Consider the following 26,147-nt stretch of genomic DNA (forward strand, 5'->3'; position numbering starts at 1 on the left):
TCTTACAGATGTGGGGAAATCCAAAGATATCTGCTACAACTCATGGAAAAGCAAAAAGTAACAATTCCCAAAACTATCTATATGTAATAAAAACTCTAATTCTAGTTGATTGACTCTTTAACTTTTAGAAATCCTGCATCCAGCCCCATTCTTCAATGCAAGGTGGGTCAAAAAATGACACTGGCCCACTTTTGGCTGATAGTGCCCTGTTTACTATCCATAAATGGAACATTTCTCACCCTTCCAATGGAGCACAAACTCATACATGAGGAAACAGATTTACTTCGGCTCTCACAGGTAGCATTCTGACATCTTGAGAGTGTTTTACTCTCGGATTCAATTAAAGCTCATTTTATGATCAGGTGACAGTCACTGACTATGCTCATGTGGCCTTCCCTATGACTACTCTGGCCAGTTCAACATGAAATCTGACAGTATCCAAAGGCAGTTCCAGGAGGCAAGTTCCTGGAAACCAGCATTATTACTAGGACACGTACTGAGCTCCTCTATGGGACACAGCATTTTTATTGAAAACTCTACAAACAGCTCTGTCAAATCCATCACACTTCTTCCCTTGCTATAGGCATGTCATAAAAGCGCCCTCCAGGGTTTCATATAAAGCTCCCTAAACTAATCCTTCATAGTGTGAAACAAACAATTACATTTAGGAAACTGACATTTTAATTAAACTTACTTTCCTTATAAATTCATTGGTAGTCTTGGGTTATACAAATCACAGAGGATCTGAATAAACAAAGACTTACAATCAAGATTTCCTAAATGCTTCACTCTAATTTTTAAACATTTAGTAAGGTATTTTAAAAGAAACTCAAGTCAGAATGTAGACTGCAGGTAATCAACTTTCAGGTTAATTCTTCTTTTATTGAGAAAAAATATTATTTATAACTAATTCAGGTTAAAGACTAAAATTAGTCAATGATTGGTACAGCCATGTATGTACTTAAGTATAAAATGAGACACTAAAATGTTACCTAGGAAACAGAGTCTTGAAGGATTATAAAAAGACCTCAAATGGCTTCCAAGTTCTCTTAAGACCCTGGAAAAGTAAAAAATTAAACAAAATCCTCAATTGTGCAGATTGACTATGGTGGATGAACCAACGTAAGAGGCCTCACAGGACCACCATTTCGGGCTAACAAGGACAACTTACTTAGGTGAAGCTAGTTGGAGGTGATAATTTTTAAGAAGAATAAAAACTTCTGCATAGTTAAATATGTTCAAATGCCAACCAGTCCTAAATTACTTCTTGCCAGCCCTGCAGATGTTGGTTTTATTGGGACTGGGTTTCGAAGCAATCAGGTGTAATCTGCAGGGAGAAAAGTCAAAGGTTAAAACAGGCTGTCTTGCTGATGACAGGGTTACTGGGGATGTAGATCAGCACCACACACTCATCTGGCAAGTATCTGTCACCTGCCAAGATGGAGATCATGGGAGAGAGCAGAGGCACATGGGAGACAGAAGGGTCCGAGAAAGGCAGTTTCCCTGGGGAAGAGTCTCCTTTTAAGGACAAGGAGGGGAACACAAGTAATAAAGGAAGGGAGTTGCAGCACAGGTCTCATATGGGTAAAACAGGGAAAAAAGGGAAGAAACTAAGACTGCTGGGAACAGAAAAGAAAGGGGCAGAGATGGAATTTCTGTCCATGAGCACAGGACGGCTTCTCCACCTTGACAGGATCTGATATCTACATTTAGAGAACTTGGTTGAACAAGGCAGAGAATGAAGGGCACCCCTTCTACTCATCACCTTGGTCTGAACCTCAGCTTTATTAAGTCTTGCGCTCAAGTATAGAAATGGTAATAAGAGCTAGATAAGCCACATTTAGGATATCGGGCAGCACCTCATAGAACCAGGAACCTCAGGGTAGAACTGAAATCTTTCAAAAAGCCTGAGATCCCAGTACAGACAATAAAAATTTCTAAATTTAACCATGAAAAAAGGACTCCCAGGGTCTTGGATGCTATCATATCCACGGTGGCTACCATGTTAATTTTCTGACACCTTCTCTATGAATTCCTTCCAACCACTGCCTTCTTAATCACACTGGGCTGCTGTCTCTTTGCATTATTCCCAAATCCAAGGTCTGTTTCATTCTGCCATTCTCTTACTAGATCTGACATCTTTTGCCATTTTATTCACATCCTGTTTTGCTTTCTAGCACACTTTACTGCACTGCTTCCCAGAGCTGTCCCTTCTAACTCCTTCTTGGCACATTACCAGCCAGATTAATCTTCCTTAAATAACTCTGACCTATCTCTCACCTTCTCTGAAACTTTTAGGAAACAAAAATATTTCAACTGCAAAAAAAGAATCCCAGAACTTGCCTATCAAAGCCCTTCACTGTCTACCCCACCATTTCCTGAAATCTTTCAGCTAGCTGAAATCTCTTTCCCCAAATTTTGAGAGGTTGTTCTCAGTGTACTCAAAGAGCTGTGCTCATTACTTTAAAACTGCTCTCGATTTACTCTTTTTACTCAGATAACTTGGAACTGTGTCTTCTTCTCTCCTTGCCATTTATTCAACTGCCTGGTTCCTACCTCATCTTCTCCACAAAGCCTTCTCAATTACTTCACAGAAAATCAGTGAGGCTTCAAAATACAATATACTTGCCTAACACAAATTATTAACTAGACAGTCCCCAACATAACTATGCCCTTTAGATAGGAATCATCAATTGGCAGCAGCTGCCAAGGGACCAGGGGAACAACCTTCCCTTCTTGCGACAAGTACGTGGAAGTCCCCTCTTTGTCAACTCCTTCACCTTCCCCTCCCTGTCCCCTCCTCCTCCCCAACCAGCCCTTCCCAGTCTGTGCTGTTCAGGACCAAGCTCTCATCCCAAACACTTGACATCCAATCTTAATGCTTGAGCTGGTCCAAATCTGGATAGTTGTGAATTTTCATCCATTCATTCACTTACTTAAACGTCTCCTAAGCACCTGACTCTAACTTGGCCGCACATTAGGATCACATGGGGAACTTTTTAAAAAATACTGATAACCAGGCCCCATCCTTAAACATTCTGATTCATTGGCTTGGGGTAAGGCCAGTTGTTAGTATTTCCAAAAAAGATACCCAGCTGATCCCAGCCTGAATTGGGAATCACTTCTCTAATGCACAGCTACTGATATTTAAACCCTAAATGTGTAAAAATAATTTGTAAAGCTCAGCCTCTTTCAATCACTCAAAAAAGAATGCAGAAGATATTATTCATATGATCAATAAGTACTTACTAGGCACCTATTATATACCAGAGGCTATTCTAGCTGCTAAAAATACAGCAGTGAACAAGACAGACAAAACCCCCTATCCATGGGGTGCTTATACTCCCAGTTGGAAACAGGTGAAGGGTACAATAAATAAAATAAGTAAACAAATTATACAGTATGTTAGAAGTGCTAAGGACTATAGAGAAAAAATAAAGCAAGGCAAGGCAGATGGAAAACAGTGGAGGGAAGGGAGATGGGATGCAATTTAAATAAGCAGTCAAGGGGCACCTGGGTGGCTCAGTCGGTTAAGTGTCTGCCTCCGGCTTGGGTCATGGTCTCAGGGTCCTGGGATGGAGCCCGGAGTTGGGCTCCTTGCTCAGCGGGGAGCCTGCTTTTCCCTCTCCCTCTGCCCACCCCATCACCTCTTGTGCGCATGCTCTCTCTCTGTCTCTCTCACTTGTGCACTCTCTCTCTCAAATACATAAGTAAAATTTTTTTAATAAATAAATAAATAGGCAGTCAAGGATGATCTCATTGAAAAGGTGATCACAGAGCACAGATCCAAAGGAGGTGAGGGAGCACACAAAACATGGGGATGTCTGGGGCAAGACTTAGTGCAAAGGCCCTGGGATGGGAACAGGCAGAATATTTTGGAGGATCAGTGAGGAGTCAGAGGTGCTGTAGCAGAGTGAACAGAAAGAAAACTAACAGGAGACATAGCCAAAGAGGTGAGTGAAGGACAGACTATATGAAACCCTGTAGGACCAAGTACGGATCGCTCTGAGGAATTTGGGAAGCCACTGGAGGGGTCTGTGTAGGAGTATGACATAATCTAACTTACATTTTTACGTGATCCTCAAGCTATGTATGAGTCTAGAATGGGAGCAAAGGTGGAAGCACAGAGAGGCTACATTGAATCAACCCAGTCAATATCAGTGACTTGGAACACAGTGACAGCAGCTGGATGTGGTATGAAGATCAGATTTTGGATATATTTGAAAGTAGAATCAACAGAATTTTTTGACAAATATATGAAGGAACATGAGAGAAAAAGAAGAATCAAAGCTGATGCTAAGGTTTTTAGTCTGAGCTCCTGGAAGGCACCGTTGCAATAACTAAGATGTTTTGGTAGCAGGTAGGAAAAGAGTTTGGTTTTGAATATGTTATGTCTGCGACGCCCATTAGATAGCCTAGAAAAGATGTCAAGTAAACTCGGAAGTCATCAACACACAAATGGCATTTATACTTCTAAATTTAATATATAAAAGTATTAATTATATATAAATATGCTAAATCCTTTTTATATACAAATTATATATATTTATATTCAATTACATATTTTTAATATAAAATATAAATGTATAAATATATTTAATTATACATTTTTTAAATATAAATTATATATAAATATGTTAAATTCTTTGGGTACAATGATAGTAGCCTTCTAATTTGTAGTGAGTAAAGAAAATAAAATAATTGATTAAATTAACATGCAGGCATACAAACCCATAGTCATAAAATATAATATATAGTGAGCTAGTCTGATTCTAAAAAAAATTTAAAAATGCATTAACAGCAATAGTACCCTGAGCCACCCGGGGCAGTTACAGGCTGGCTTCATTCCCTATCAAAGCATAATTCAGCCTTCATGGCTCCCGTGCACATCCTCTGTACAACTGCCTGAGATGCCCACGGTCAGAGTAAGAGACTGCCCTCTGTACACCCACTGATGTTGCTCGTTCTCCCACCACAGCCTAGGAGACTGTTCCTCCCACGAGAGTCACAGGCAAGCTCCTACAGGTCAGGGACATGACCTTTGTGTCACTGGGGCCTAACACAGGACTAGGTGCATCAAACCCATTTATTAACTGCTTACGGCTGAGTGAGTAAATCTGACATCAGGACCAAACTTTAAAGATAATTTCATTGATTTAAGTTTCTAGAGATCAGGTATCTGTCCCTCTAACTATATCAAATGCAAGATCTATAGCTCTGAAGCTCCATGTTTTTAAAGGTGATATATTTGAACATAAATTTCACAACATGTGAGGATTAAATAATGAAAAGCGACAATCTCATTCCACACAATTAAAGGTCATTTTAGAACAAGAAGTATAATCAGTTCCCTATTTACGTGTTCGTTTTTAAAATGAAGAACAGTTTTTTTTTTTTTTTTAAGAGTCTGTAAATTGTCAGCGTTTTGATGTCTGTGGCAGGAATTCTGACTAGTTCACCAAAATTTTACTCACTGTATTCTGCTGAAGAAATGTGAATTTGCTAATTGGATTTCTGCGTCTTAGTGTACCAATGCTCCGCGCCTTCTCTCTCACTCTGGCAGGCAGCAGTCTCTAATTGACTTTTTCCTAGGACTTTCCTTTCCCCAAATCCCTTCCTTTTCTCCACAGAAGATTTTGGGAGCACCGAACGAACTACAAACAGCTGCACGAAGCAGCCCTGTCACTTTTTTACCCAGCAGGAGCTAAGTTACAGAACTTCTCTTCAGTTAAAAAAATAAAATGTTCACACTGTTTCACTTAAATAAGAAAAAAAAAAAAATCAAAGCTTAAATAAATTAAGGGCAAATTAAGTCAAATGTGAATGCAAGCCAGGAGAGATTATTTCATCTCACTGGACTGGTTGTGTACTTCTCTTTCATTTCCTCAGACCAAGGTCAGAGATCTGCTATAAAAAAAGACAGTTCATGGAATTCTGAACCCATTTCAGTCACTAGCACTGTAGAGTGTGCTTTAGTGTGTCAAAAGTTTTGGAAGTGCATTCCAAATAAAAGTTTTAAAACCTGATTTTTTAAAGTACTAAAATAAATGAAACTTAACCCAGGACAACCCGAACATTAGCGCACGGCAAAAGCTTAGCATATCCGAACCAAGGGACCTGTACATTGACCTCTTGATCATATACTATTAAGGCAAAACCACCATATTATTCCATTCTTTATTTTTAAATGTGTGCAACTGGAAAACAAAGGAATGACATTAATGCTTTTTAATTAAAAAATATTCTGACATATTTTTATTTTCTGGCATTCCAGAAATATTACAGAAATCTTGTACCTACTCTCTAAAATAAAATGTCTATTTTTTTTCTTTCTTCCTGGTTTAGAATATGCAACTGGGACTGACCTTCACATTGAGAATATCTTAGCTGGCCTTACACTCTCATTTCTGGGCCTCAGCCGAAAGCCACGGCTCAGAGTAAAAAGTGCCTCAACTTTTATTTCAGAAATGATTCTTCCTGTTCTGTGACCAGTACTGTTCCAGGGAGTGGGAACCAAAAATCCCTGGTGCACAGAATAACCACCAGCTGAGCCACTTCCCATCTTTGGGCTTTCCATACCACCAGAAAAAGATATCCTGACACATGGAGAAACACCATGAGGCCTCTGTCAATAGGTACCTACAGCTTCTCTCTGCAGTTTGCCCTATAGGTTTGGAGCACCCTGAGTCACCAAGGAGGAAAAGGCTAACCCAGGCATCCATCAGCAGCTTTCTCTCCTCTCAAGCGCTAAGCCATTTTTATGAGAAGAAATATTCCAAAACATATATGTAACTCTTTTTCCTACTGTCCCCCTTCTAGTCCCTAAATAAAACCCCAAATATTCCTTCTAGTTGGAAAACACATCTGAAACTAACAATCTAAAAATTAATCAATCGGGTCATCACTACTAGTGAGAAAGGAGTCACAGAATCCATCCTAAATCAAGATATAAGATTGGAAAAAATACTATTTGTTCATTTCTGGCATTGTACTTGATTTAACTGTTCATGGTATTATCCAAGTGTCCCAATGGCCTATGATAATGAAAGAATGAACACTTTTCAGGTAAGAAAAATCTTAGAAGACTCAAACTTTCTAAAGGGCATGTAGGATGTATACTCAAAATCCAAGTCAGGAACTCTCCAAACACTAAATCAGATTTAAATTGTTTTACCTTTGTTCTGTAATCACTATTCCAAGAAGCAACAGCATTTGGTTTAAAATATATTTAAATTTGGAATTGGTAAGTTTTAGTTCCTGACTCTGCTAATCACACTCAAGAGCTAAAAGTGAACAACCTAAATTCTAGGTTATTATCTATGCTACAGGCAGTGTATCAGTTATCAATAAGAAATGGTAATCAGGGGGCGGAGCAAAATGGCGGAGGAGTAGGAGACCTAAATTTCGTCTGGTCCCAGGAATTCAGCTGGATAGAGATCAAACCATTCTGAACACCTACAAACTCAACAGGAGATCGAAGAAAAGAATAGCAGCAACTCTCTGAACAGAAAAGCGACCACTTTCTGGAAGGCAGGACGTGCAGAGAAGTGAATCCGACGCGATATTTGGGAGGATAGACAGGGGGGAAGGGGCCTCCATCGGCCACTTCTGGCAAGTGAAAGAGCCTCAGAGCACAAAATTGGAACTTTTAAAAGTCTGCTCTGCTGAGGGACGTCACTCCGGTGGCTAAGCAGGGGGTGGAACCCTCGTGGGACAGTATGGTCTCAGGACCCTCGAGGTCACAGAAAGACGGGGGGTGCCTGAGTGCGGCAGAGCTCCCAGGGATCGGAGCGGGGAAGCCGGCTGCACAGACGGAGCAGAGGAATGGGCTCTCAGCTCGGGGTTGCCATAAACCGTGATCCGCAGTACAGTCGGGCCACTGCTCTCCCAGCAGGGACCCCAAAAGCAGCAGATCTGGGGAAACTTACCTTCCTCCCCTGGGAGGAGCAGCGCGAGAGCGCACCGCAGGGATCTGCTGGGTTTGGAGACTCCACATCAAGTCAGGTGCCAGAGATAGAAACGCTCGGTCACAGGCCGGGTGAGTACAGAGTACAGCTGGACACCGGGGAGATGGGAATGATTGACTGCTTTTCTCTGGGGGTGCACTGAGGACTGGGGCCCCAAGTTCTCAGCTCCTCTGGGGTGGAGATTGGGAGGCCGCCATTTTCACTCTCCGCCTCCAAAGCTGTACGGAAAGCTTGCAGGGAACAAAATCTCCCGAGAGCAAACCCGAGCAGATTACTTAGCCCGACCCGGCAAGGGCGGGGCAATTCCGCCTCTGGCAAAGACATTTGGGAACCACAGCAACAGGCCCCTCCCCCAGAAGGTAAGCGAGAACAGCCAGACAAGACCAAGTTTACCGATCAATGAGAACGGCAGAACTCCAGCGCTAGGGGAATATTGCACATAGAATTCATGGCTTTTTTCCCCGATTCTTTAGTCTTTCAAAGTTAATTTTTTTTAACTTTTTTTTTTCAATTTTTCCTTTTCCCTTTTTCAACCAACATCTTATCAATCCCTTTTTAAAAAAATCTTTTTTATTTTTCATTTTTAGAGTCATATTCTATCCCTTCATAATAGTTAACCTTATTTTTGGTATATATATTTAAGTTGTTCTCTCTTTAAAATTTTGGGATACACTTTCTTCTAACAGACCAAAATATACCCTAAATCTCTAGTGTATGGCTTTGTTCTAGTCTCCTGCCTGATCACATTCTCTCCCTTTTTTTTTTTAAATTCTCTTCTTTCTTTTTTCAACCAAATTCTTAACAATTCCTTTTATAAAATCTTTTATAATTTTCATCTTTATAGTCATATTAAATCCTTCATCATATTTACCCTTATTTTTGTACATACATAAGTTTTTCTTTCTTTAAAATTTTGGGAGGCACTTTCTTCTAACAGACCAAAATATGCCCAAAATCTAGTGTGTGGCACTGATCTATGCACCAGCCTGATCATATTTGATGACATTCTGTTTTATTTGTTTGTTTTATCTTTTTCTTTTTTCTTTCTTTCCCTTTCTTTTCCCCCAGTTTCAGGTCTCCTCTGATTTGTTTAGTGTATATTTTTTTAGGGTCCTTGTTACCTTGGGGTCCTTGTTACCTTCTCCTCTGGACAAAATGACAAGATGGAAAAAATCACTTCAAAAAAAAGAACAAGCGGCAGTATCAATTGCCAGGGACCTAATCAATACGGACATTAGTAAGAAGTTGGAACTACAGTTCAGAATGACAATTTTAAAGATACTAGCTGGGCTTGAAAAAAGCATGGAAGATATTAGAGAAACCCTTTCTGGAGAAATTAAAAAACTACATTCTAACCAAGTCAAAATCAAAAAGGCTATTAATGAGGTGCGATCAAAAATGGAGGCTCTAACTGCTAGGATAAATGAGGCAGAAGAGAGAATTAGTGTATAGAAGACCAAATAATGGAAAATAAAGAAGCTGAGAAAAAGAGAGATAAACAACTAGTGGATCACGAGGGCAGAATTCAAGAGATAAGATGAGACAATATTAGAATAATTGGGATCCCAGAAGAAGAAGAAAGAGAGAGGGGGGCAGAAGGTATATTGGAGCAAATTATAGCAGAGAACTTCCCTAATTTGGGGAAGGAAACAGGCATCAAAATCCAGGAGGCACAGAGAACCCCCCTCAAAATCAATAAAAATAGGTCAAGAGCCGACATCTAAAGTAAAACTTACGAGTCTCAGAGACAAAAAGAAAATCCTGAAAGCAGCTCAGGATAAGAGATCTGTAACCTACAATGGTAAAACATTAGATTGGCAACAGACCTATCCACAGAGACCTGGCAGGCCAGAAAGGACTGGCAGGATATATTCAGAGCACTAAATGAGAAAAATATACAGCCAAGAGTAGTATACCCAGCTAGGCTGTCATTGAAAATAGAAGGAGAGATAAAAAGCTTCCAGGGCAAACAAAAACTAAAGGAACTTGCAAATACTAAACCAGCCCTACAAGAAATACTGAAAGGGGTCCTCTGAGCAAAGAGAGAGCCTACAAGTAACATAGACCAGAAAGGAACACAGACAATATACAGTAACAGTCACCTTACAGGCAATACAATGGCACAATAAATTCATATCTTTCAATAGTTACTCTGAATGTAAATGGGCTAAAGGCCCCAATCAAAAGACACAGCCTATCAGATTGGATAAAAAAAACAAGACCCATCGATATGCTGTCTGCAAGAGACTCCTTTTAGACCCAAAGACACCTCCAGATTGAAAGTGAGAGGGTGAAAAACCATTTACTGTGCTAATGGACACCAAAAGAAAGCTGGGGTGGCAATCCTTACATCAGACAAATTAGATTTTTTTTTTAAGATTTTATTTATTTATTTGAGAGAGAGAATGAGAGACAGAGAGCACGAGAGGGAAGAGGGTCAGAGGGAGAAGCAGACCTCCTGCTGAGCAGGGAGCCCGATGCGGGACTCGATCCCGGGACTCCAGGATCATGACCTGAGCCGAAGGCAGTCACTTAACCAACTGAGCCACACAGGCGCCCGACAAATTAGATTTTAAACCAAAGACTATAAGAAGAGATGAGGAAGGACACTATATGCTACTTAAAGGGTCTATCCAACAAGAAGATCTAACAATTGTAAATATCCATGCCCCTAACATGGGAGCAGCCAACTATATAAGCCAATTAATAACAAAAGCAAAGAAACACATCGACAACAATACAATAATAGTGGGGGACTTTAACACCCCCCTCACTGAAATGGACAGATCATCTAAGCAAAAGATCAACAAGGAAATAAAGACTTTAAATGACACACTGGATCAAATGGACTTCACAGATCTGTTCAGAACATTCCACCCCAAAGCAACAGAATACACATCTTCTCTAGTATCCATGGAACATTCTCCAGAATAGATCACATCCTAGGTCACAAATCAGGTCTCAACCGGTACCAAAAGACTGGGATCATTCCCTGCATATTTTCAGACCACAGTGCTTTGAAACTAGAACTCAATCACAAGAGGAAAGTCCGAAAGAACTCAAATACATGGAGGCTAAAGAGCATCCTACTAAAGAATGAATGGGTCAACCAGGAAATTAAAGAAGAATTTAAAAAATTCATGGAAACCAATGAAAATGAAAACACAACTGTTCAAAATCTTTGGGATGCAGCAAAAGCAGTCCTAAGAGGAAAGCAATACAAGCCTTTCTCAAGAAACAAGAAAGGTCTCAAATACACAACTTAACCCTACACCTAAAAGAGCTGGAGAAAGAACAGCAAATAAAGCCGAAACCCAGCAGGAGAAGAGAAATAATAAAGATCAAAGCAGAAATCAATGAAATAGAAACCAAAAGAACAGTAGAACAGATCAACGAAACTAGGAGCTGGTTCTTTGAAAGAATTAACAAGATTGATAAACCCCTGGCCAGACTTATCAAAAAGAAAAGAGAAATGACCCAAATCAACAAAATCATGAATGAAAGAGGAGAGATCACAACCAACACCAAAGAAATACAAACAGTTACAAGAACATATTATGAGCAACTCTATGCCAGCAAATTAGACAATCTGGAAGAAATGGATGCATTCCTAGAGATGTATCAACTACCAAAACTGAACCAGGAAGAAATAGAAAACCTGAACAGACCTATAACCACTAAGGAAATTGAAGCAGTCATCAAAAATCTCCCAACAAACAAAAGCCCAGGGCCAGATGGCTTCCCAGGGGAATTCTACCAAACATTTCAAGAAGAATTAATACCTATTCTTCTGAAACTGTTCCAAAAAATAGAAATGGAAGGAAAACTTCCAAACTCGTTTTATGAGGCCACCATTACCTTGATCCCAAAACCAGACAAAGACCCCATCAAAAAGGAGAATTACAGGGGCGCCTGGGTGGCTCAGACGGTTAAGCGTCTGCCTTCGGCTCAGGTCATGATCCCAGGGTCCTGGGATTGAGCCCCGCATCGGGCTCCCTGTTCCGTGGGAAGCCTGCTTCTCCCTCTCCCACTCCCCCTGCTTGTGTTCCCTCTCTCGCTGTGTCTCTCTGTCAAATAAATAAAATCTTTAAAAAAAACAAAACAATACAAAACTCTTCAGAGTATAGGGATAGAGGATACATACCTCAATATCATAAAAGCCATCTATGAAAAACCCACAGTGATATCATTCTCAATGGGGAAAAAGTGAGAGCTTTCCCCCTAAGGTCAGGAACGCGGCAGAGATGTCCACTCTCAACACTGCTTTTCAACATATTATTAGAAGTCCTAGCCACAGCAATCAGACAACAAAAAGAAATAAAAGTCATACGAATTGGCAAAGAAGAAGTCAAACTCTCACTCTTTGCAGACAATATGATTCTTTATGTGGAAAACCCAAAAGACTCCACCCCAAAACTGCTAGAACTCATACAGTTCAGTAAAATGAAAAGAATTTTCATTTTCATTTCAAAAATGGAAAAAAAAAAGAATTCAGTAAAGTGGCAGGATATAAAATCAACGCACAGAAATCAGTGGTATTCCTATACACCGACAACAAGAGAGAAGAAAGAGAAATTAAGGAGTCGATCCCATTTACAATTACACCCAAAACCGTAAGATACCTAGGAATAAATCTAACCCAAGAGGCAGAGAATCTGTACTCAGAAAACTATAAAATACTCATGAAAGAAATTGAGGAAGACACAAAGTAATGGAAAAATGTTCCATACTCATGGATTGAAAGAACAAATATTGTGAAGATGTCAATGCTACCTGGAGCAATCTACACATTCAATGCAATCCCTATCAAAATACCATCCACTTTTTTCAGAGAAATGGAACAAATCATCCTAAAATTTGTATGGAACCAGAAAAGACCCCGAATAGCCAGAGGAATGTTGAAAAAGAAAAGCAAAGCTGGTGGCATCACAATTCCGGATTTCAAGCTCTATTACAAAGCTGTCATTATCAAGACAGTATGGTACTGGCACAAAAACAGACACATAGATCAATGGAACAGAATAGAGAGCCCAGAAATGGACCCTCAACTCTATGGTCAACTGATCTTTGACAAAGCAGGAAAGAATGTCCAATGGAAAAAAGACAGTCTCTTCAACAAATGGTGTTGGGAAAATTGGACAGCCACATGCAGAAGAATGAAACTGGACCATTTCCTTACACCACACACAAAAATAGACTCCAAATGGTTGAAAGACCTAAATGTGAGACAGCAGTCCATCAAAATCCTTGAGGAGAACACAGGCAGCAACCTCTTCGACCTCAGCCACAGCAACTTCTTCCTAGAAACATCACCAAAGGCAAGGGAAGCAAGGGCAGAAATGAACTATTGGGACTTCATCAGGATAAAAAGCTTTTGCACAGCAAAGGAAACAGTCAACAAAACCAAAAGACAACCGACAGAATGGGAGAAGATATTTGCAAATGACATATCCGATAAAGGGCTAGTATCCAAAATCTATAAAGAACTTATAAAACTCAACACCCAAAGAACAAATGATCCAATCAAGAAATGGGCAGAAGACATGAACAGACATTTTTCCAAAGAAGACATCCAAATGGCCAACAGACACATGAAAAAGTGCTCAAAAGTACTCGGCATCAGGGAAATTCAAATCAAAACCTCAGTGAGATACCACCTCACACCAGTCAGAATGGCTAAAATTAACAAGTTGGGAAATGACAGATGTTGGCGGGGATGCGGAGAAAGGGGAACCTTCCTACACTGTTGGTGGGAATGCAAGCTGGTGCAGGCACTCTGGAAAACAGTATGGAGGTTCCTCAAAAAGTTGAAAATAGAGCTACCCTCTGACCCAGCAATTGCACTACTGGGTATTTACCCCAAAGTTACAAAGGTAGGCATCCGAAGGGGTACATGCACCCCGCGTTTATAGCAGCAATGTCCTCAATAGCTAAACTATGGAAAGAGCCAAGTTGTCCATTGACAGATGAATGGATAAAGAAGATGCGGTATATATATACAATGGAATATTATGCAGCCATTAAAAGGAATGAAATCTTGCCATTTGCAGCGATGTGGATGCAACTGGAGGGTATTATGCTGAGCGAAATAAGTCAATGAGAGAAAGACATGTATCATATGACCTCACTGATGTGAGGAATTCTTAATCTCAGGAAACAAACTGAGGGTTGCTGGAGTGGTGGGGAGTGGGAGGGATGGGGTGGTTGGGTGATAGACATTGGGGAGGGTATGTGCTATGGTGAGCTCTGTGAATTGTGTAAGACTGCTGAATCACAGACCTGTATCTCTGAAACAAATAATACATTATATGTTAAAAAAAAGAAGAAGAAGAAGAAGAAGATAGCAGGAAGGGAAAAATGAAGGGGACGAAATCAGAGGGGGAGACGAACCATGAGAGACTATGGACTCTGAGAAACAAACTGAGGGTTCTAGAGGGGAGGGGGGTGGGGGGATGGGTTAGCCTGGCGATGGGTATTAAATAGGGCACTTACTGAATGGAGACCTGGGTGTTATATGCAAACAATGAATCATGGAACACAACATCAAAAACTAATGATGTAATGTATGGTGATTAACATAACATAATTAAAAAAAACATATAAAAAAAAGAAATGGTATTTAGAAAGAAGGTCTTTAGGAAATTTTCTATGATATTAAGTAATGTAGATCATGAAATCACATTATCATTAAAACAGATAATACAAATTTTTCCAAAATAAACTGCAAAAATTTTGCAACTTGATTTATATATTAAAGTTCTACTTTCTGATACAAAGAACTATCCATCTGTAATTCTACCCTCTCAATCTATTTTGTCCATCTAAGAGTAAAAGCTTAAACCAGTTGAGATGAATTTAAAATAACAATAGCTAGTGTACATCTAGGGTATAATTTTAAATATCGAATTATGATTGAACTCTAATAATATGTACTCTGAGTCACTTATATCTTCTCATACCAGTGAAAAAAGCATGACGGAGATTTTTGAAAATTAAAAAATAAACAGAAGTAGACATGATAGCATGTTATGTTTAAACTATCAGTCAAAACCATCTAAGATAGAACTTAAATTAACTAGTACCTGATAACCAGTAAGTCAAATGACCAGTTCACAACTTAGCTTCTTGTTTAGTCAAATATTTTTCTTTACATTTACCTTCGTGAATTGACATTACGGATTATAGCACTAAGAAAATATTTAAATTTTGTTTTTGCTAGGAGCGTGTATAAAAACTCTTTCTATACTTAAGCAGCTAGCCCACTATCCTATTTTTGGGAGTCACCATTGTAGCTTCCTTATTCTTAACTGTCACATAGCTAGCTGCCCTTACCTCTCTAGCTATAGCTTGTCTAGATCCAGAACAGAAGTATGGCTAGTGATAGTGTGAGGAAGGGTCAAGACTAACTTAAATCTTACATTATGTGTAATTCTCTGCTTTGTGCTTTGATCACCATTGTTAGAAGATTCTCTGAAAGGAAATAAATATTGGCTCTATTCTCTTAAGTGGGCTCTCATGTAAGAAACCTGGAATGATGCAGAAAGATGTATTAGGGTCTAAACAGGAAAACAGAAACCACTATAAGTATCCATTAAATTACATGAAGGGAATTTCATTAAGGAAATTGGTTATTCCAGTGAAGCAGAGGCTGAGAAGAAATACTGGAGAGGCTAGTGTAAGCCAGAGATTTCACAACAGCAGGAAGAATATGTACCCCAAAGCTGGAGGGACAAAAGAAGAGTCAGTGTTACTGAAACCCACAGGCTGTGACCATTCAATACAAGCTGGAGCTGCAGGGGATCTGTCCAGGGCTAGAACCATGGAGGAAATACAGCTGTTGCCAGTAACATTTTCTGAGACAAAAAGGGAAGGAAAGAAATACCCTAGTTTCCCCCTCCCTTTGGCCTGGCTGCCTCGCACTAAATGCAGCCTGGAGAATGAAGCCCCCAGTGATGTAGAAATGCATGCTTAGAGAGAAAAAGGATCTGAGGGCTAAGAGACCTAGGATCAGAACAAAGCAAAAGGAAAGAAGGGGGAAAGGGGATCCAGTTTCCAACAATGAAAAAAAGCAGTCAATCTAATGGGAGTTCTTTATAACAACCCAGAAGCATAATTATGCCAGAGTATTCCTGCAACTTGCCTGAGAAACACAGGGTGCTAACCAGCTTTGTTTTCTTTTTCGAGCCAGATGAAAGCTGTAAAAGTCATCACTTGCACTGCTTTCTCAGGCACAGGGGTATTATTTAATTTTTAAAGATCCAAGATTGAGAGCCAATTGCATGTTGAAAAAGTACTTCTGATCAAACATAATAACCAAGCATATCTTCTAGTAAATATAATAGAGAAAGTTCCAGTGGGAAGCTTTCTTTAGGAGAAAAAAAAATGTTGATGGCCAATCATCCCACTAGGATATAATCAATTGAAGGGAAGTCTACAGTAGGGAAGCAGCTATGTTCCTAAAGGTTTTGTAAATACAGTGTGATCAACAGCTTTTGTGTAAATGCCTGTGATACCTCTGGGCTGGAGAGCAAACATGCGAAGAGCTCAATTGCCTTCAGTCAGTGGCCTCTATTGTCCTCTATTACTGGGCCAGTGTGTCTGGAGAACAGGGAGCTCAGAACCAAACTTCATTCCAAAAATTGTTGTGGAAAATAATGAGTAATACTATATAGGCCCAAATTCTGATTAAATATTGAGGATTCAAGCTACAATTTCAGAACACACACCCCTACTGTCACATAAATAAATTAGCTTTTGACTAACAGAGAGTTACTATGGAAATGAATTCCTTATTGTCCAAGAACGCGACCACAATAAAGATACAACATAATTTATCTTCCTTTCAGTAGCCAGGAGCCCCCTTAGATCTTCATTACAAACATCACACAATGTTACCCAAAACTGTAAAGAAAAATCTGATTATTTGTGTTCTGAGTAATGATTAATGATTGACATGGTGTGGGCGTGTACTGTGTTTAAGTATGTGTGTGAATGAATACATAATGTGTTCATACACAGGCACTTCTCTGTGGCTGACAAGACCTGCCCAGGTGCAGTGAAAATAGTACTTAAGTTGGTAGTTAAATTAATTAATAAAAGAACTGTTAAATATTGTATAATCGTTCAAAACTATTAACTGAATATAACTGTCGATGGTTTTATATAATTGAATATGTCCCTTAAATCAATTTGGATTCTATTTAACTCTAATTCTCAATAAATGTTTATTTTAAATTAATAAATGAGATCTGCTTACTTTATTTTTTCTCAGTAATATATTTCCTCATTAAGTTTCATTATAACTTATTCTCATTAGACTCCAAATATGGTTTCTCTAATTCGGGCAGTCTGTTCTGTTGGGACCTCATCCGTGTCTAATATCACTATTTATGTATAAACCACAAGACTAAGTGAAGTAGACTCACACTGATCCCTAAATAAAATTTCTCTCACGAAACAGTGTGAACGAATTTGAAAGTCTAAGAAAGCATGAAAGCAACATCTCCTAATCTTTCTTAGATAAAGACTGACCTCATGTGTTAGAGACCAGATAAATAAAGCTGGAATCCCTTTTTATAAGAATATTTGCAACAAAACCACAATTTATGAATAATAAGTGTGTGATAAAAATTCAAGGAGTGAGGGGCGCCTGGGTGGCTCAGTCGTTAAGCGTCTGCCTTCAGCTCAGGTCATGATCCCAGGGTCCTGGGATGGAGCCCCACATTGGGCTCCCTGCTCGGCAGGAAGCCTGCTTCTCCCTCTCCCATTCCCCCTGCTTGTGTTCCCTCTCTCGCTGTTTCTCTCTCTCTGTCAAAATAAATAAATAAAACCTTAAAAAAAAAAATTCAAGGAGTGAAATGAGGATAATATAAGCAAAGTAAAATAATATTTAAAATATAAAAGCCAAGATCCAAGAAAGGCTCTTTCAAAAAAGATTGCCAACTTTCTCATTTTGTATTGTATATTTATATTAAAGCCTGAAGCAACCATTTTATCAAAGGATAGATACAACAAAGAAACTCATTTGTTCATTATACTTGTTAGGACTTTCACAAACTGAGTCATTTGAAAGATGAATTCATTCATTTTTACTAGTGTCATATACCCTGCCATTGTAGATGTTGAAATGAAAATGCAGCATAAACAAATATATATTACAACTGGAGTATGAGTAACAGAGTTCTAAAATATAAAAAGACTAGCATCATTGAACAGGGATTACTGATTTAACAGAATGAAAAACTAAATGTGATAAATTGCTACAGCTTATGTAGACCTTGCCTATACTAATTTAAAAAAGTAAAAATCAAAGTCACTAATTCACACAGTAATAATAAGGTACACAACAGTATATTCACCCAATTCAGTATATTGCTAGAGTAGGAATTATTTAAAATGATTTTATTAAAAATACTATTTTAGTTGTTCAGTGCATGAACTTAAATCATTAAATAACCCTTAAGGGGTTAAGCAGGGAAAGGAAAACAAAACAAAACAATGAAGAGCAGACACACAGTCATTAATCTTAAGGTTTAGCACTGGCACTCAGGTAGAAAAAAAGGTCACAAATATTTTAAATAAGATTTATTTTCATGAAAATTATTGTACATTTTTATTTTGATGAAAGAATAGGAGCAGATTAGGACTAAAGAGTTATAGGGAACTTTTGTACACCAAGATGAATATTTTTCTTATTACTTTAGTTATTTTTCAACTACATCTTTAGTTACGTCCCAAGCACTCTTACTCTACAACCCTAGAGGTAGGTAGATGCTATTATTATTGTTATTTTATAGATGAGGAAATTGAGGCAAAGAAATTTGGTGATTTGCCCCTGGCCATACAATCAGTAGTCATGCCATTAGCTTTGATGACAGAAATAAGTGGTTTAGTGTCCCCTGCAAACTTCTAAAAAAAAAAAAAATTGATTAATGGATCAAGCCAAAACTAGATAATCATTGCTTATATTCTCAGCATTCAGGTTTTGCACTGAACTCTTAAGTTCTGAAAGGCTAAAAGGAACCAAAAGCATGGTCATCCAACAAACACCCCTTCATAATACTCACTGGCTCATACTCACAAGATATTTTAGAGCTGAATGAATTTAAGAATATATATTTTTCCCTATCTCAAAATAACACTCAAGTACTATAATTACTTAGAAATGAAATGATAAACTATGACTAAACAGCATTATCACCCCTACCGTAGCAAAATAGTATGTCCTTCCTTTAGAATTCTAAACTAATCAGTTGTTTGGAAATTTAAAAGGCAAGAAAGTTCATCTTTCATTTCTAGTCTCTGGATATACAAGAAAAGGAAAACAAAAATTGAGTTAGTTGCATGAATGAACATTCTTTCAGTTACTTATGTTAAATTGACTGAAAAAAATCAATTTTGTTTTCCTTTAGAAAACACTTCATACTTTCAACCATAAGCACTTTTAAAATATATGGGTTTTTTTTTAAGTTCTTTAAATATGATTATGGTCCAAGAAAATATCAGAAGTTTGGGCATTTTGTTTAGTTGTCTGTTACCTTTCCCAAAAAATCTGTTTAAAAACAGAAACAAACATTAAAAACTTCAACCAAACCCATACCTGACATATCCTAAAAATTCAGATCATGCTTATAAATTGAATAAAGCAACAATAAGATCTAATGTAGCATCAGAATTAATATTAAGTAATACCTTATAATATTTAGTAGTCTTATTATATTATTCATATTTTAATATAATATTAACACAACTTTAAAATATATCAACAATCTAAAAAAAATACATCAACCACTAAGTTATGGCAAATATGAATTTTTATATGTCACATAATAAAAATGAACTTTTTATCAAAAATTTTTCTCCATCTTTCTTAGTAGTCATTTAAAATAAGATCTAATAAAAGATTAAAATCATTTGGGGGCACCTGGGTGGCTCAGTGTGTTAAGCTTCTGCTTTCGGCTCAGGTCACAATCTCAGGGTCCTGGGATCGAGCCCCATGTCAGGGAGCCTGCTTCTCCCTCTTCCTCTGCCCCTCCCCCTGCTTGGGCACTCTCTTCTCTCTCTCTCAAATAAATAATCTTTTTTAAGAAAAGAAAAAGATTAAAATCATTTGAACTGATCTGATGTAAACTCACAATGGGTCTGTGGCATTAAATTCAGGAACCCACATTTCTGAAGTTTGTACTCTACAGATAAAAATAACTTGCCACTTTGACATTTCAGCTCCATAGGTCTATTTAATTAACTGATTTTTAAATATTATATGTTAATATACATTATTAGTTATTATCTTGAAAATCTCCTATGTTATTATGCATTCTTAAAAAAGTATGATATTGAATAGTGTGATTTTTATCATGTGATATTAATATCAACATTTTTAATTTTTTGACCCCTAAAAAGCCTTTTTTATTATTATGGAAATTTTTAAATATAAATAATAGTAATGAGAATAAGGTAATAAATCCCCATGTCCTAAAACCCAGCTCAATTATCTATATTTTGCCATTTTTGTCTCCTTTATTGGCTTATCCACTTTTCTCTTTTTCTTCTTTTTATCTTCTTTGTAGTATTTTAAACCAAATGCCTAAACACTGTGCCACTTCACTAGTAAATACTCTTGTGTATCTCTTACAGATAAGGTTGGGTTTTGTTTGTTTGTTTGTTTATTTATTTATTTATTTAAGTAAGCTCTACACCCAATATGGGGCTCAAACTCACGACCCCGAAATCAATAGTCACATGCTCTACCGACTGAGCCAGCCAGGTACCCCAAAGTTTTTAAATATAACAAGTATTTGGTAGAATTCACCAGGGAAGCAATTGGGCCTGGAATATCATTGGAGGGAAGGTTTTTAACTACAAATGCAATTTCTTTAAGAGATATAGGAGTTTTCAGGTTATGTACTTCTTCTTGAGTGAGCTTTGGTAGTCTGTGTCTTTCAAATAAATTTTTCATTTCATCTGGTTTGTTGAATTTATAGGCATAAACATGTATAACATTCCCTTGTTATCTGTAGATAACATCTTTTTTACATATGTAGATGTAGAATCCATAGTTTTTTACATCTGTAGAATCCGTAGTTCTGTCATGATATTGGCAAGTTGTGTCTTAGTCTCTCTCGCTCTCCTTTTCTTAATCAGTCTAAATAGAGATTTATCAATTTTATCTATTTTATCATAGATAAACTTTTTGGTTTCAATAATTTTTTCTTTTACTCTTGTTTTCCATTTCATTGACTTCCCTTCGATCTTTATTACTTCCTTGCCTCTGCTTACTTTGAGTTTAATTTGCTCTTTTTCTTTAAGTTTCGTAAGGTAGAAGTTCATGAGGTAGAAAGTCACTAATTTGAGGTCTCTCCTTTTTTCTTATATAGGTGCTTAGTGCTATTAATTTTACCTAAAGTGTATTTTAGCAGCATCACATTAAATCATCAGTGTTGTGTTTTAATTCTCATTCAGAATCTACAGATCTCTGGGATTCCCTACATAGTTCTCTATGGAGTTCTGTCCACTCCAGTATTCTGTCCCCTGAACTCTGGCTGCCTTGGTCTCCCTGGACTTTCTGTTTTTTCTCAACTCAGAGTGTCTGCTTAGTTTTGCCTGGGTTACCCCTTCCCGTGCTGCAAACTGGAAATTCTTTCAGTGCATTAGATGGAGGTGGTCATAGGACTGCTCTTGCTTCTCATTATCTCAGGGATCACTGTCCTTAGTTGTCTGACATCCAGTGTCTTAAAGACTACTGTTTCATATATTTTGTCTAGTTTTTGGGGATGTTTCAAGGAAAAGAGTAAATCTGGTCCCTATGACTCCATCTTAGCTGGAAAAAGAAAGGTTTTTTTTATATATATCATTACGAATTCAAGATTTTTATATATTTGGTTTGTTTTAATCCACTGCAGTAATTTTCCTTCTCGATGCTCAAAGTATGCCAGCCTAGGCCAGTGGGAAAAACTTCATGTTCGTTTTGGGTCCTTTTGACATGTTTCTACTAGTTCCTTTAGTGGCAAATGATATTTAGGCACTACAGTCTAGATATCAGGAGTTGATTACATATTTGCATTTGCTGAATCTGTTTTTAAAAAATAGGAGGGAGACCAAGATAAAAATATTTTATATTTATAAATAGGTACACTGCAGTGAAAAGAACAAACACACCTGTGTTGGAAAAGACTCAGTTGTCACATACAAGAAGTCACTAACGTTCTCAACTGCTAAATGAAGATCTTAGTATTGCTTCCTAAATATGGATCTAAAGTTTCCAAACACAGTCTAGTGAACCTGACTATCTTCTCAACTTGGGCTTATCCAGTCTTAGCTATTTCTGGACTCTAATTTACAGTTATAGGAGCCTAGAAGGAAGACCTCCTACTCCAATATTGTTTGATATTAGCAGAAGTTCTCTTAAGACTAAAGGTGTGTCGTCAGTAAATATTGCACAGTGAATAAGAGTCTAGCCGATACTGAGCACATCAAAGTAAAATTAGGCCCAAGGAACCATAGTTATAGGATATCAATATCCTTCCACCTATTCCCAATCTTCTGTCTCCTTGCCCTTGGTATAACAATCTGAGCTATCACAAATCCCCAATTTTCCTTTCTAAATTACTAAAGACTTGACATTTCTTAGTTTCAGGGAGAGCCCCCCATAGTCCCTTCCAGGTCAATGATTCTTAAATGCATAGATTCTTCTGGTTACAAGAAACTCTAGAGACAGATCATCTAATTCAGGCACATCTCTTCATAGACAGGAAACTAAGGCACGGAGATGCCATTTGCCTTTTAGCAAACCGAGAGCCCGAGACTTAGAAAAGTAGTATGTTGGAGAGAATTTCTAAACCATATAAAATTAAACATATTTAGACCAATAGCTCTCAACACTCTGTATCTCACATCTCTCTAATCATTTACTTAAAAATAACACGCCATGATGATAATAAGGATAACACAACTTCCTAAGAGCATTTATATATTAATAAACATTTTGTGAATGTAAATTACATTTTGTGTAATGTCGTAGTATGAAAACTGCCAGAATGCAAATATTTTCATAAAAAAGCTTTTATTTTATTAAAATCTGAGTTCTACTCCTAGTTTTCAATAGATAAAACAATTAAAACAGCTTTGCAGAAGCTATGCATGCTTAAAATGCTACCTTGCCTTCACTTGAAACCAGGAAGCTAAGCAATATTATACCACAAATCAGTCTTATCAAAGCAAAAGACTTTGTTGAGCAACAAAGATGATCCTCAAAAGTTTGTGGACCAACTTTGATATTAATCCAGCAGATTCGGACTACTGACAGTCCAAACCACCCATTCTGGCCAATCATCTTTAGAAGAACATTCTCAGCAATTTGAGCCTTCCAACACAGACATTTGCTATTTGCTATAGCTGCTATTTTGTCAGAGAGTCATTCTGATCTGTTAAGAACCAGTGTACCATAATTTTTGGCCATCTCAAAATGCTCAGGGAAGCACTTACTGATCTAATAAGTCTTGTTTTGTCTTTAAATGAGTACAATTTCGAGTGATCCTAAAAATCCCACATATGGTCATTATAACACTTGTTGTGCACAATCTGTTCATCCAAAGGCATTTCTCCTCTACACTACAAACAACATTAGATGTGATTAGAAAACCATTCATCCACCAAGATGTTCAGGCCAAGGTTATAGGAAATGAATAAAAATTATGGTTATGTATGGTTTTGGTTACACTAAGACATTCTGATAGAACAGTTATTGAGAATAACATGCTTTTCTTCTCCACTAGCTTTAGGCTCTGACCCTCAAAATACAACTAAAGCTGATCAGTTATCAGACTTGGAGACGCAGGACAATCACAGGATCTGTTTCAGAAATACTGGACCAAAACAGTGATTTGGTATTTTTTTCCCAAAGTTTGCTCTGACTTTTCAGCAACTTAGATATCACAAAATCCATTTTAATATTAATAGCTAACATTTGCTTAGCATTTACTGCAATCTCCCCACTGAGTCAAGTGCCTTCAATTAATACCCTGAAAAAAAATTTCTCCACTTAGCTAATAAGCGCCAGAGCCAGGATTCAAACTCAAGCTAACAACAGAGCCCAGGCTCCTATCCACTGTGTCTTATTGCCAGAGTCCTTTTTTCTTTTCCCCCCAGAGTCCTAAGTAACTCACAATCATTTGCTTTTTTCCTAGGAAGGAAAGAAAAAGATTATTTCCCACTAAACTGTAAGCTTAAAGAGACCTGAAGAGACTAAGCTCACAGAGACCTGGGATCTCACCTGTTTTATTTCAACATTGTGCTACTAACACAGCAGTTTCCTAACAGTGGTGAAATGAAGAAAGGGTGAATGAAAAGGTTACTCAGCTATTAAATGCGAGGGGCAAGAGTCATACCCATTTCTCCTAAGTACTGTACGGTACAGTTAAAATCTATTCAGTGACAAATTTCAGATAATACACAGGTAAATTTTATAGTAGCCAGTTTTCCATTACACACATGTAAGAATTTGTTCCTAATTATTTTAAAGCTCTGGAGTGAAGATGACACATAAGTGAGAGGTTACAAAGGAACTGGCATTGTCATCATTGCTAAAATATAAGATTTCATATATTTGGTACATAAGTGAACTCTCTGAACTAGAAGGTTAATTTCTGACACACATTTACCTCTCATTTCACCTTACATATTCAGCTTAATCATATGCACTGACCATATTCACTTTTTAAAAGCCAAATGCTCAAAGGACCTAATTATATGTAAGCAGTTAAAACCTCAATCAAAATATATTCTAAATGCAATAAATTAACATTTAAATAATTTTTGTCATACAGATAATTTTCTTTAATGCATATATTTCATAGTCATTAGCAATGTAAAAGCAAAAAAGTAAGCTTCTTGTTTAAATGAATGTCCCATTTAAGAAAAGCTAAGTTTGGTATTGTTGCTTTAAACTGATTTTAACTCTCAAACCCTAGTATACTTCTGTAATGGTCTGACTATTCCTCACTCAAGGACATTTAACAATGCCAGGGCACTGACATGAATAATCGAAACGATAAGCAGAGGGCACCTGTGTGGCTCAGTCAAGCATCTGCCTTCAGCTCAGGTCATGATCTCAGGGCTCTAGGATGGAGCCCCGCATCGTTGGCCTCCCTGCTTAGCAGGGAGTCTGCTTCTCCCTCTCCCTTACCCTCTGCCCCACTCGTGCTCATGCTCCTCTTTCCCAAATAAATAAAAATATCTTTAAAAAAAAAGAAGGGATGAAAGGAGAGAGTGAGAGGAAGGAAGGAAGGAAGGGAGGGAGGGAGGGAGGGAGGAAAGAAGGAAGGAAGGAAGGAAGGAAGGAAGGAAGGAAGGAAGGAAGGAAGGAAGGAAGGAAGGAAGGAAGGAAGGAAGAAGAGAACGCTGAGATGGAGCCACGGCACCTACCTTGGTGAGGTGAATGACTCCTTTAGAAGTAACTGAACAACCCATGAAGCCAACGTACTGAAGTTCAGGACAGTGCTCAGCAAATGCTTTCACCGACTGGTCTGTCACCTAGGGAAAGGACGTGAAGAACGTTATTCAAGGTGCTATTCCAGTCAGTTTAAGGATTTGGTCCTGCAAATTCCCTCTGCCCTATCTTGCATCATTAATATTTCCCTTTCCATTGGAGCATTTGAATCTGTCTACAAACATGCAGCAATATCTCCTCTGAGTTTTTTTGTTTATTTATTTAATCTCTACACCCAACGTGGGGCTCAAACTCACAACCCCAAGATCACAAGTCTCATGCTCTTGTTACTGAGCCAGCCAGGGACCCATCTCCTGCAGTTAAAAAATAGTCTCCCTTCATCTCACATCCCCTTTTCTCTATCACCCCATTTTTTTTTACGTCTTCATAGAAAACATTTTTTTTATTATTATTCTGTTATGTTAATCACCATACATTACATCATTAGTTTTTGATGTAGGGATCCATGATTCATTGTTTGCGTATAACACCCAGTGCTCCATTCAGTATTTCAAAGATGTCAACATCTCTACCATAACTTCTTCCTATCCAATCTCTCTCAACATATAAATTTTCTACTGACATATAATTCTCATACTATAAAATTCACCCTTTCAAAGGGTACAGTTCGGTGGTTTTTAGCATATCCACAAGGTTGTGCGAACATCACCAATATCTAATTCCAGAACATGCTC

General features: G+C 37.9%; 1 protein-coding gene across 4 annotated transcripts in view; it reads right to left on the reverse strand.

Moving 5' to 3' along the window:
• The window catches only part of FBXL17 (F-box and leucine rich repeat protein 17), a 515,189-nt gene that overhangs the window by 323,002 nt on the left and 166,040 nt on the right, over positions 1-26,147 (reverse strand). For all 4 annotated transcript variants that reach the window (XR_010413178.1, XM_045899686.3, XM_045899676.3 and 1 more), the window contains one exon: positions 25,389-25,496. Coding sequence is in view for 3 of the 4 variants with exons in the window: in XM_045899686.3 (XP_045755642.1) it covers positions 25,389-25,496 (108 nt within the window). In the remaining variant the exon portion in view is untranslated. The remainder of the gene's footprint in view (positions 1-25,388; positions 25,497-26,147) is intronic.

This window comes from Mirounga angustirostris, unplaced genomic scaffold (genome assembly GCF_029215605.1).
Source record: "Mirounga angustirostris isolate CCGP_5_RB_7025 unplaced genomic scaffold, mMirAng1.0.hap1 SCAF_7, whole genome shotgun sequence".
NCBI classification, from domain to species: domain Eukaryota; kingdom Metazoa; phylum Chordata; class Mammalia; order Carnivora; family Phocidae; genus Mirounga; species Mirounga angustirostris.